The sequence below is a fragment of the Microtus ochrogaster genome, linkage group LG9 (genome assembly GCF_000317375.1).
Source record: "Microtus ochrogaster isolate Prairie Vole_2 linkage group LG9, MicOch1.0, whole genome shotgun sequence".
Classification (NCBI taxonomy): Eukaryota; Metazoa; Chordata; class Mammalia; order Rodentia; family Cricetidae; genus Microtus; species Microtus ochrogaster.
Genome location: NC_022034.1, coordinates 38543864 through 38557655, shown reverse-complemented (window position 1 = coordinate 38557655; position 13792 = coordinate 38543864). Strand labels below are relative to the sequence as shown.

General features: G+C 38.7%; 1 protein-coding gene across 2 annotated transcripts in view; it reads right to left on the bottom strand.

Annotated features, from left to right (window-relative positions):
* Trmt11 (tRNA methyltransferase 11 homolog) overlaps positions 1–13650 on the bottom strand; it is a 52818-nt gene extending 39168 nt beyond the window's left edge. Inside the window, exons 1-7 of one of the 2 annotated variants that reach the window (XM_005363656.3) lie at positions 13554–13644; positions 10246–10311; positions 8668–8741; positions 6393–6474; positions 6212–6304; positions 3164–3298; positions 2226–2382 (exon numbers count right to left, since the gene is read on the bottom strand). In XM_005363656.3, the coding sequence (XP_005363713.1) occupies positions 2226–2382; positions 3164–3298; positions 6212–6304; positions 6393–6474; positions 8668–8741; positions 10246–10311; positions 13554–13625 (679 nt within the window). In that variant the 5' untranslated portion in view covers positions 13626–13644. Of the gene's footprint in view, positions 1–2225; positions 2383–3163; positions 3299–6211; positions 6305–6392; positions 6475–8667; positions 8742–10245; positions 10312–13553 lie in introns of both variants that reach the window. The other variant, XM_026787480.1, reaches the window with a different exon arrangement.
* Positions 13651–13792: the final 142 nt, after the last annotated feature.

Here is a 13792-nt window from a genome sequence, read left to right as displayed (position 1 = left end):
AAAAAAGTAAGCCAGAAATTTTAAAAGTTCTCTAAGGGGGAAAAAAAGTGACAGGTCACAAAGACAGACAGACTCAGTGTGAAAGGAGTAGGCAGAGCCAGGCTCACAGTGAATTGGCCCAATGGCTAATAGCTAACAATGAAGGGTATAAGGACTTCTACATCACCTAACACAAAGGGACAGACTTAGTAGTTCCTGTTGATAATAAGTGAAATTAGCAACAGAAAGAGAAGAAGTGCTAAAGTGGAAAAATCATCAAGGAAAAGACTGATTGAAACAAGAATCTTGCCACTGGATGCTAAATCTGACTTGACAAGATGAAGAGACACCTGGATAAGGAGCAGTATATTTACAAGCTCTTAATGTATCTCCCACAAATGCTTTAGATTAACTGCAAGAATATAAAATATAACAGTAACTAACCATCACATATGGAAAATCAAATTCAATTGGTACCATGCTGAAAAAAAATTAGTATTAATACTGAGGCAGAGAAGCAGGGTATGCAAGCCTTAAGGACGTAACATCTCTAGTGGGAATGAATAACCCATTCTAAGGAAATTAAAACCACTCAAATGAAAACTATTTTAATCTTAAAAGTGTTAATAATGTTCCAAATAAAAATGACTTTAACAGTAAAACACAACACCCAACTGCAGAATATAAATAAATGCAAATATATATAAAATTCTTATTCTTAAGAATGTATACTGATGCCTTTGAGAGAGGAAGGTAAAACATGCAATGCTCAGGGGCTGAAGAGATGGCTCAGGGGTTAAGAGCACTGGCTGACCTCCCAAAGGATCCAATTCAGTTCCCAGCGCACACATGACGGCTCACAACTGTCTGTAACTCCAGTTCTAAGTGGATCCAACACCGTCAACAGACATACATGTAAGGCCAAACATAAATGAACAAATAATTTTTTAAAAAACAAAGTAAATGTAACCTTCAAATGATTCAAGAAAAAATATAAATAAAATGATAAGGTAAAAGAAGCCAAATATTAACAAGAGCTTAAGCTGGGATTGGTTATGTGGATATTATTTGTTCTTATAATTTGTAAGTAAACTTGATATTGGTTCCAATAGCAAGCTCAAAATGTGAGAATGTGTTTAGGGAAATGAAGGTAGAGAAGAACAAACTAGCATACTGAGAGAGGGGTCCACGGAAACATGCCAAAAAGTGCACTGGTGAATTAGCTCAAAACAAATTACAAAAATTTCTTCCACCCCTAGGAACTCTAGACCAGATGCCACTTCTTCCTAATCACATTTGGCCACACTCCTGAAGTTAATTTAGGTGCAAGTAGTGGCCAGTAAACTTTATACAGAGAGAGACAGTTCTGCAGAAGCAACAATTACATGAACTACTGGAGTCTGATTGCAAAAGCGATATACTGGGTAACCCTGACCACGTGACATAGCCTCTCCTTGCATCGCAATTTCCTCAGGAAGACTTAAAAGTGTCTTCATACTGGCTGTCATCAGTATTAGAGAACAATGTAGTACTGACCCACAGATTCAACAGGCACTGACCTTGCATCTCCACTGCTCCCAAGACAGCTGTGGAGACACTAACTAAACAACAGTGGGTTTTGTCAGATAAAATTTAAATAAGAGTATTGCCTGCCTAAGGGCTACATCAAACAAGAAAGCAATCTGAGAAAAGGAAAACGTCAGAATCAGATGAAGTCAACTTGGAATTTCAGGCTTTCCATAGACTTAATAAGGAGAGCATCTCAGGGAAGTTCAGAAGAACGTGGGTTATGGTGTCAGCAAGCAGACTCGAGACTATGGCGACTTGGTCACCTTTAGCTTCACACTTACTCAACAACTCCCACCAACAGAATCAAAGATATGTTTTTCCTCTATCCAAATACATGGCTACTTACTTAAAAGCATGAGTATTTTCTGCTTTGTTTTTTTCATTCTTTCTGTAAGAGTTTTCCTAATTAAATAAATACTATGATTCTATACATCTCTACAAGATATGATATGCTGTAAGACATCTGTGAAAAAATAAGCCTGATGCTCCCCCCAGTGGCTTACTTGGAATAAAACCCACAACATTCTAGTCACATCCATCAAATGACAAAGTGTTAAATATGAGCTATTATACAAGAAAAGTTTGTCAAGTCAATCTCTCATCCAAAGCATACTATAACCTTCACTGCTATAAATAAGCAAAATCTATGCATTAGTGTAACAAATAGACTTATATACCTGTTCCAACAAACGGATCAAAGACAACATCATTTTCTTTCACTTTTGCATGGTTGGCCATGATGAACGATAAGCCAGCATCCATACTTGTATTTCCAATAAAATGTCTCTTTTTGACACTATATGATTCAATTAGCTCTCTTTGCCCATCTGCAATCTAGATCAGAGATTTTTAAAAGTTAGTCTAGCTATACAGAACAGACTCAAGATAATTATTCACAATAAAAATGATAGCACCTTGCTAATGAGAACTTTTCCCCACTTATTACTGTTCTAAACTTAATCCTTCAAAAATCACAGGACTGAGACCGTTACAGTCAATCTTTTTACTTCTCTAATGCCTTTCCACCTACTTTGTGCTTTCAAACCAAGTAGGAATCAAATTTAAATATAATTATTCTAGGGCGTGGTCTTGAGTTTTCTCATCTCTCTTTTCTCTTTCTCTGAAATGACAAGCATCCATAACATGGCTCTCAGCTGCCATCCACCTATCCAGTCTCAGGACAGTAAGCAGACACTTCTATAACTCCATCTCCCCTCAGAACGGAAGACACAGATTTGAGGTTTTCATGAGAGACACTGCACCGGCCCAGCACTCTGCCCTCTCTCTGTCTCACTAAAACAGTATCCCTGACATTCTGAGAAATCTTGTTTCCACCATCAGGAGTAACCTCCATTTCCTAGGTCGTCTCTAACAAGCTCCTTATGTTTCACAGAAATCTCTGAAAAATACCAATTATAATCACATGCTTTTCAGCAATTTTAAAAAATAAAGCAGTTCTGATTCCAGTTGCTTCCAATTTTTACATATAAAAAAAATCAAATACAAAGGTAGGCATGGTATCTGTTTTGATCAGAGCTCTACCACTGATCCCCATCCCCACCCTGCATTTAGCTTTCAAAAAAAGAAGTAAGATAGGTGGAAGGAACTTGCTTACCCATCTACCAAAATAAATATTATGTGGAGTCTCAGGGATGCGGTTTGGGTCCAAACCATAGTCCTCCAAAACAGAGAATACATGCTGTGGTTTCTTTAAGTTCACTTTTCCTTCAAATGGCAGAAATTCAAGGGCCTAAAAAAAGAAAAAAAAGTAATTCGTCAATAGCCTTTTAAGAGAACAGCCAAACATTGGCACCAATGCTGTCAACTACATCCATATAAAACCTGAGAAAGCTTGGAAAGGAATTCTAGACACAAAAGAACAGAGGTAAGTATAACTTTTTTCAGATGGGCTATTTGCTGGCAGCGAACAGAGGCACCATGACTCATAAGTGGCTTTTATACATAAAGCAAAATAAAATAGTCTACAATCCCAGAGAGCCTAGATAACAATGAGGACACTAAGAGAGACTTACATAGACCTAATCTACATGAAAAGTAGAAAAAGACATGATCTCCTGAGTAAATTGGGAACATGGTGACCATGGAAGTGGGTTGAAGGGGAGGGGAGAGGCAGGGAGGGCAGCAGAGAAAAATGTATAGCTCAATAAAATCAATTTTAAAAATAGGAAGAAAAAAGAAAAGGCTTACCAACTCAGCATAAGAAAAGGCAGATTCTGACTCTTTCAGGAGACTAAGCATTTGAATAGTTTGTGAGCAGAGTGCTACAAATTGCTTAATGGCAGCATAGACCCACTGTGTGCCTTAAAATGGGGCTGTGAGCATGGCTTACAGAGCTGGAGCAGAAAGGACCTCTGTCATGTTGAACTAGGCAGAACCAAAGGCAAAGCAGCCTTAGTTCTAACCATGACACTTAACATTTAAAAAAGCACTCCTGGTCAAAAAAATTAATTGCAGATACACACACAATTAAGACAAATTAAAATAAAAAAGACCTCTAAATGAGTCACAGTGTTGGAAAAAGGTACACAGGCTGAGGAAAAAGAATATAGGCAGTTATAATATAAAAGGGTACAGTCATAGACTAAAGGAGTAAAGATAATAACCATTAAACTTGCAGAAAAAGTAATGGAGTAAGAAAAAATAAGCCATGTAAAGATGCAATATACACAGAGATTATGTATAATATTGTGTTTTCTTTGAATTTTTTGACTGAGAGTAAGCTAAGTACAGAGAGACATTTGATTCTGGGGGCTGCTAAGCTAAATCAATATATATGTTTTAAAGGTATCTAGACTTCAAAATTTGGGTCTAAGGATATGTTGCTTTGGAAAAGAGGTTCTGCTTTTGTTTCCACAAAAGATGAGGAACCTGTGGATTCCTTCCAGACTAATGTGATTTGATGGAATAAGAAGCCCTGAAAGGTATCTGTGAACCACTAAAAATTCTTTCCAAACAAAAAGCAGGAAGCAGTTAGGAAAGAATTATGCCCAAATTCCCAAATATTGTTTATAAATGTTTGCTTACATTTAAAGAGGGATATGTTATAGAGATGAATATTTTGCACTGATCTGTATCTTGGTCCAATTGATACAAACTTAAGATCAATTTTGTTTTATATATATCTATATCTATATATATATATAGATAGATATTTGTTTTTATATATATATGCTCTTAAAATATTGTATTTGTGCAGCTCATTTAAAATGCAATGCATAATTAAGAAATACAAATTAATAGATAGTCATCTATTAAATTAAGCTTGTAGTCATGTTAGGTTTTCTAGATATACAGAGATATATTTCAGGGTAGCTATTCTTCAAATCTTTCAAAGACTTACAGAATATGGCATTTAAATGCTTTAAAAACTCAGAGGACTTTTCATGACGAGACACATCTGCTCCTGGCAGCACCATTTACTTCAAGAGGAAGATGGGCATCGAAGAGGCTCCTTATGAAGTTGGTTAGCCATTTGGGCAAGAAACTGCTTTTACCTGGAGTGCTTTGATGTTATGCTGTATGACCTGGACATACAGGACCCACAGAAAAATGACTGCTAAACTTGCCTAAACTAAAGGTGAGATGGTTCTTTGGGGTTCCTGCTTCACCAAAGAGTCTGCCAGACATTCTGTAGGACACAGAAGAAAGCAACTGACAAAATGCCAATATAGGTGGAACTCTCTTTGAAATTTCCTGCTTCATGGAAAAGTGTGCTGGATACTATGGGCCTGTAGGCTGAAGATGGATGTCCCAATGGTACAGAAGAATTTTGGGTGATTGTCCAGGCAGCGAGATGTCTCTGTCAATTCTAGAGTTTTGGAAGTTGCTTATAATGTACTTCCTGTTAACTCTGGTAATATTATATCCTTCTAGGGCCTTTGATGGAGTTGAAGACTAGATAGTTATAGTTTTCCTTAGTTATGATAAAAGATAAAGTAGATATAAATACTGTAACTGTAATTTTTGGTTGATAACTATTTTGTTGTATGTAATTTTGCCATGCTAAAGGTAAAACCTTCCTCCTTTATCAGACAGAAAAGGGGAGGTGATGCAGGATTCCCTTCTGTATACTGTGAATATGTTTTATTGTCATTGGTTAAGAAAAAAGCTGTTTTCAGCCAATGGCTTAACAGAGTAAAGTCAGGTGGGAAATGCAAACAGAGAGAGACAGACAGACAAACAGACAGAGAGTAGGCAGAGTCAGGGAAACACCACGCAGCCTCCGGAGGAGAAAGACATCCCTCTCACCTGCCAGTAAACCACAAGCTTCATGATAAAATAAAAAAAAAAAAAAATACAAATGGGTTAATTTAAGATGTAAGGGCTAGCTAGAAATATGCTTAAGCTACTGGCCAAACAGTATTGCAATTAATATATTTTCTGTGTGATTATTCCAGGTTTGGGCAGTTGTAAATGAACAAGCAGTCTCTGCCTACAAATTCTAATGTACTACAGGAATTTATAAAAAGAATCATAGAAAACAGTGCTTATCTAGTAATACATGCTGTGTGGGTCTGATGTCACAACTACACAAGATACACATACACAACATAGAAAGCCTGAACAGACATTACATATTCACATATATCAACAGCTAGAGTATATTTAGTCCGCGGGCTTCGGTTCAGCTAATTTCACTTACATCTATTCGTTTGACTTTTTCTTCTTGAGTCAATGTTTTATTAAATGTATGAATCTTTATTTTATATGTAGACTCTGAATGTAGAAATGGAACCTAAAATAGAAGCAGATAAATTTTGTAAGCATATGCATTCTACAGAACAGGCACACATGCCTACGTAAAATCACATTTCACTACGCACCATCTTCTCCACAGGGTAATTTTTAAGAGAAGTATACAGCTCCTCAGGAGATTTTCCATGACCCCATAGTTCAAATATAGACCTAGGAAATAAATGGTTGGTACTAACCTCAGTAAAGAACTTAGTTCACACAGCAATACATAATAGTTATTTTGCTAGTTCTTTATGCTTGCTACAATAAAACCATTATTGACCATGCTTTCTCATCTATTCATGAGAAATGCATATGCTGGAAACAAACAACAATATAACCCCAAACCATACAAAGAAGCTGAACCTGACATGAAAGATGGGAAATCCAACATTAAGTTAGGGGGTTTTCCAATTTTTCATCATTTATCCACATACATAAATATATATGCCTATATTTGAGGGGGACCAGGGACTGAGCATAGGGTCTTATGTGTGTTAAGCATGCTGTCAACCACTGAACTATACCCTATGCCTTTTTTATTATATACTATACTGGATAATATAAACATTGCAACAAAATCTCATGGCACTGTTAAGAAAAGCTGCAGAAAATCAAAATTTTCTAAACACTTTCCCCATTAAAAAGGGGAATGGTAAGCAGAAAGAAAAACATATCATTACTATTTAGTTATCATTTGTTAAAATTTACTACACAACTCAAAACGTTGAGCTCTAATAAAGTGAGTACCTAGGGTTTGCTATATGTTTCATTTTGTGGAATATACAAAATATTCCATTTGAAAGGGGCTAGAGAGATTGCTCAGTAACTAAGAGAGCTTGCTGCTCTTGCAGGAAACCCAATTTGGTTCCCAGCACCCACATCAAGCAGCTTACAACCACCAATAACTATAGTTCCAGGGATCCAAGTCTATCTTTTGGCCTCTGAGGGCATCTGCACACATGTATACATTCAGGCAAAGAGATATGTATATAAAATAAAAATACATAAATAAATCTTCTAAAAATCCTTACTAAAACAATTTTAATCTAATTTTAAGCCTAACTCAACCTCAGAAATTTTTGTTTTTAATGTTTTTAATATGACCTTGGATGTCTAGTTTATCTGTAGGTTGCATATACAATCTTTGAAAGTGAACTCCTCTTCTGTTGAATTTAGAGCAAGCAAGTGATGCTACTCTTACTTAGCAGTTTCTTTAGGAGTAGCTCAACCACAGAAATAAAGAACAACTAAAAGGAAAATGTTATATATTTTACAGTATTGTACAATTATTCATTTTACTACTTATCAAAGATATGCATCAAAAGAAATGAGCTTTCAACATATTTGTTTTGAGTACTCAAGTAGCTATTTTAAATGTAATATCCCTTACTTCTGGAATTCAAAAACTTCAAACAACCATAAAACAAAGTGGCATACAAATAGTCGTTTTTATTTTTGTTGTTGTAGTTCCCATTTTCTAGTCATTTATATTTAATAATAAGATCTTTAACAAGCTGAAATTTAAGAAATTAGATTTAGAATTATGCATCCTTCTCAACAGGAAAGTTAGATAAATATGGAGGTGACCGTCATACTATAACATTACAAAATATTGCTATATTCTTTTCATTCCATTATTAAAAACAAAATCTAAGGAAAAATATTTCAATAATCTTTCATTATATTCAGGGAAAAATGGAGCTAAGTGCCAATCAAAAGAATTTAAAGAAAAGAAAAATAAGGGAGGCTAAAGATAAAAATCTAGAAACAAGAATGAGCAATGAACAATTTATTTAAAAATATGCTTGTTAGAATTCATTTCTCAACTGGGCAGTGGTGGTACACACCTTTAATCCCAGCACTCATGCATGGGCAAGTGGGTCTCTGTGAGTTTGAGGACAGCCTGGTTTACAAAGTGAGTTCCAGGACAACCAGAGCTACACAGAGAACCTCATCTCAAAAAACCAAGGGAAAAAAAAAGAACTCATTTCTTTAACAAATATACTTCATGACAGTTCCCACATTTTAAAAATTTAAATTTACTAATCTGATCAACTGCAAATCGAAAATGAGAAAAGCAGTTTTAGATTTTGTAAGACTTGGTGACACTGAGTGCAGCATTCCTTCATATCCATATTCATTCTAGGTAAAGGTATGTCATTCCAGGGTCCTCCCGCTGCACGTGCAAGCGTCCGTCACCTCAGCTCCAGAAGGGGACTCTGTAAATCTATGTAACTCAGGCTAAGATGATCCCCCCTCCACGACCACCCTCCCAGCCTCTCCCTCCTTCCCCGGCACAGAACAGAGAGTGGTTGTGAGCCCGTGTGTGGCATGCAGCACAACACGAGGGGTTTCTCTTACTTGGCACACACTGTCCGTTTCATTAAGTTTCTGGCAATATCTTCAGAGGGAATGTTAAGAATCCAAAATGGAGACTGAAAGAAAAAAAAGCATGTAAAGTATTAAAAGGCTCCAAGGTCTAATACACTTTGATTCAGGAAGACAATGGGAGAAATTCCTACGTGTCACGTAAAAATGCCTGATCTGACTCTGACCAAAATAAGGATCATTCGGATAAGAAAATGATAAGTTACTTGTAGATAACCTGTTAATAAATTACATTGTAAGAAAACTCTTATAAATGACTGTATAAATGAAAATGTCAGTACACTTTAAATTTACTTTTAAAGATAAAAACCTACTTCCTATGTATTTATGTATTCCTGACGGGCTTCATACTCAGTGTGTCAAGAGCCTCCTGCCTCCACCTCAAAGTGCTGAAATTATAAGCCTGCGTGCAACATCTGGATTAAGATGACTTTTCATTTGCCTTTATGAAGTTTGACTAGAAAACTAATGCATATATGACATATATTACTGGAAGTTTTGTTATTACTAATCTCTCCTTATAATATCATTATTTTAACTTCTAAGTATATTGCCTTGATTTATTCCCTAATTACTAAATCTCACCTCCCTTCCCCCTTTCCTTGCTCTCTATATGTTTTGGTTTTTGTTACCTGACACACCTAGCTGCCTCCATCAGACTGGCAGGGGGTTAAACCTCAGGGACATTTTCTTGAGAAATGATGGATATGGAAGGGTCCACCCCACTGGGAGCTGTGCCATCCCGGCAAGTGGTCCTGAAGTGTGTAAGAAAACAAGCTGAGCAAGTCAGTAGGCAGCATTCCTCCATGGTCTCTGCCCCAGTTCCTGTCTCCAGGTCCCTGCCCTTTCATCCCTCCACAATGGACTAGAATCAGGCTGTAAAGCCAAATTAATCTTTTCCTCCATGACTTGATTTTGGTCCTAGTGTTTATCACAACAGAAACCAAACTATGTCAACCCCCCTCAAAGACAAAGTCCCACTAAGTCGCCCACGCTAGGATCAAACTTGTCACTTTCCTGTCTTAACTTCCCAGGCGACAGAATTAAGGGGTACACCACCATGCTCACCCTGGTCACCCATTTTCTGGATAGCTGTGGTCTGAGGCATCCTGCGAATTAACAGTGACATAAAGTCATGGTGTCTATACATTGCTATTAATTTTAATTATTTTATTTAAGGGGGAAAGCTTCAGATGTATCAGCAGGGGTTTCTTAGTCCTCTGTCCCCAAACACAAACTGGTAAGCTCCACCCTTACAGCCCCTTGTCAGAACCTGGCCAAGCACAGCGCTGCTCTCTCACACATCATATCCATACTCTCCCCTCCATCCTTCTTCGCACAGGGAAGGAGTCACCCTGAAATTGCCATCACAGAAGACTTCGATTTAAGGGCTGATTTCGGGCTTCCTTTGTTCTCTGAAACTATGAAGCTCCCATACTGGAACATGAAACGTGGGGTAGCCTGAATCTGTGTTCCCAGACCATGGTCACTTAAATAGGCTCCAAAATAAATACCTATTCCCTTTGAAAGAAAAAAAAAAATTCATCTTACCTTTCCATAAGTTTCCTGACTGTTAATGAACTGGCCTCCAAAAAGTGATAGTAAAGACTTTATTTCCTGTATCGAAAATACAGAGAAAATACATATTGTTATTGTGTATTTAAGAAATGTCCCCCAATGTTTTAAATCTCAGCACTTGGCTTGTAGAGCCAGGGATGACTAAGTCCATCACTAAGGGGCAGGATTTGAGGATGATTCCAACCTGCTCACTTTCTCCGGCCTGTCAAGTGAGCAGGCTGCTTCCCCACGATTCTGCCACATACTAAGCCACTCCACCATCCCCCAACTATACTCTCTCAAGCCAGGAGTCAAAACAAAGCTCTTCCATGTGGTTACTTCGGCAGCTACTTCATCACACCACCAAGAAGAGCGACTTTAAACTCAGCCTGCTAAGAAAAACAGGTCTAATAATAGAAATAAAAGAGTAGGCTGATCTCTACTTGAGGCATTGAAGTTTCAACATCAGGCAATTGTAATGTGTAGCTCTGAGGAGATTTGTATGGTCCTAACCACGATTAAGCAATTTCTGAGAAATTTTTATATATGAGCTGCAAAAAGAAACTGTCCTGTCCTGGTTTGGAAAGGGAGAAAACATTTACAGATGCTATAGGTTAGTAAATAAGGCAAACAACTAAGCAAAATCAAATCAATTATTAAACATGATTTCAAGATGTTTGGAAAAGAAATAATTAGCTAGGGACCATAATTGTGAATTCTGTATGGATGAGTACATGGTTAACTTCCTTTCACAATAGGAATAAAACTAGAAAGGACTAATACAGTGAGTCTTTTATTTTTGTGTGCTTATTTTTTGAGACAGAGTCTCAACGGCTGCTGTGACCTCCTGATTCACCTGCCTCCATTTCCTAAATGCTAGGATTGCGGGAGTATGCCACCACACCTGCCCACAGTAGAGATTTTAAATGTAACACACATGCAAAGGGGAAATCTGATCAAATAACACAGAATCTTTGAAGGAATCTCTTTGGACTGACAAACACAGAATGACTATACAAAGAGTTTGCCTCTTAACTCTGAAAATTTGTTTCCTTCAATAGCAAATGAATTCTATTCCTCTACGTTGGCCCTATGGTGAAAGGAACTAAGGAGAAGTTAAGTGACCCTGCTGCTGGCTGCCAACATTCTCCTCTCCTTCCTGCCAGAAGGTCTTAACACCCAGCCCAAAGCCGTCAGCAGAGAAAGACAGCCACATCATCAATTTGTCCATTCCAAACCAAAAGGAATGGAAAATTTGACAACAAATGCTACTTCTAGTTTTCCTTTGGCTATGCATCAAATTGTTTCTTGTACTAGAAAGTTAAGAGTTTTAGGAGGAATTGGAGGTGAATCCAATAAAAACAAATTGTATGAAAAATTTAAAGAATAAAAATATTCTGAAGAGGTGAGTGAGTGTGTGTGTGGGGGGGGGGGGTAAGTTCAAGTCAAACATGTGAATGAATCACAAATTAGTACAGACGATGGGTAAATAGTGAAAGTAGCCCGAAGACTTCTTTACATGAATAACACAAATTTGCAGAGGAGACATTACGAAACATGAGAGTAAGACTATAATTTGATTTTCAGATCTTCAAAATACTACCACATCCTTGGATTCTCCATTCCTTCCCATGTACATTATCACAGCTACCTGGGGTAGGATGTCCCTAAGCCGAGCTCAGCACAGAAATGTAGGTATCATGGCAATAAGATGGTGGTGGCTGAAGCTCTGTTCTCTCTGCAGGTCTATTCCCTAGTCCTCTCAAACAATAACTAATCTTGTCCTTTCCCCTCTCATATTCGGATATTCGTGAAGTCTGCCTTATTTCCCTTTCCTCACTTTTATCTTTTCAGAGAGTAACCTTTTTAACCTCAAAGTACATGCATTCAACACTATTCATTTCTGCTCTCTAAACCTTCACTCTCTCCTTGTGTCTGAGGCTTTAATGTTTGGGATGGTGAGTGGTCTCCTCTTCCAGTTTTCCTTTAATGTCAATGCTTCCAAGCATTTGTACTTGGCCCACCACTCAAAAAACAAAACAAAACAAACACAAAAAACTTGTGTACATTTAGAAAACTAAGAAAGGCTTGATGGTCTAGAAATGTGGGTTCTCCCCATAGGTAGGGTTACAGATACCTGTAAGCAAGTTTCCTGATAAGGGTACTGGTAATCAAATTTGAGTTCTCAGGATGAGCAGTGAGTGTTCTAACCAGTGAGCCATCTCTTCAATTCTAATGTCTCACCACTTTCAGAATTTACACTTGAAAAAAATTTCACCTTTTTGTAGTTTTCTTATGCAAAACAATCACAAATACTTATCATAAGTCTAGATTTGTTCCCATCTCCCACACTGCAATTCTATCCTGTCCTTATTGCTCACAACTAGGTTAATTTCTTAAACATTTAACATTTCAACAGATTCTTAAGCAGTCTCAACTCAAGTCTTACTCCTCCCAAGTCCATCCTTCATTTTGCTTTCTATTAAAAACAATCTAACTCTGCCTCTTTTAACCTCTTTAATCCCTCTTCCATGTTATAGAGGTCTCAAGTCTGCTTTTTCTGGTCCATCAACCTACTTCTCTCCTGGCCACGCTCTGCCACGTAACTAGTGACCAGTAAATGAACAACAGTTTATACTTCTAGTGTACCTACTTCCTCGGCCCAGCTAAATAATCCTGTCGTTCAATGTCACCTCTTCACGGAGGCCACCATGAAAGCCCCCATCCCTCAGTGGACAAGACTGCCTTTTTAAAAGCTCCCATCTATCCTTACTGGGCACCCCATCACTGCACTTAACAACGTTACAATTGTGCTTAGGTGTCTGCTGGCCCTTAGCCTAAAAGAACAGTGGGCTCTTTGAAGGCAGGGCTGTCAGTCAGCACATCCTCGCCTCCCGGAGCACGCGATTACAAGCGCTTAGGAAAACGTTTCCCGAATAAACAAACAGCTGTTTCCCAACTTCATCAAGCACTACCCTCAAGCTTTCCACCATGCCTGAACTTCATATTCTGATACTTCTCACACTCCCCTGAGCGCCCTCATGGGACGTCTGTGTCCTCAGTCGGACGAGGAGTCCTGGGGTGGCCTGATCAGGTTCTCCTGCTTAACTGCGGCGCCAGGCTCACGTGCAGAGAAATGAATGACTTGGTTTGGTCCTGGAGAAAGGTCCCCTGAGCTATCTCATCCCACCAGCGACCTCACGCCCCCGCCCCAAGCCGGGCGCGCAAGGCTGCCCAGAGACCCCCAATCCAGCGAGCGAGGGAGTGCGGGTCTCTGCGTCGGGTACCCCAGGACGACTCACCGGCAGGCGGAACTCCAGGTGCTCCTGTGCCATGAGCAGCAGATACCTATTCAAGGAGCCCGGCACCGCCATTGCAGCGGCTGCCGTGCGCCTGCGCGGCTTCTGCGGGCCCGCCCCTTTTTCCACCCAGGAGCCAAGTTTCCGCAGAAGCCGAACCGAGGACCGGAAACGGAAGCTGGGCCAGGAGTGCACCGGCCTGATAGCGTCTTGGGATCGGGATGGAGTGTATATGTGTGTGC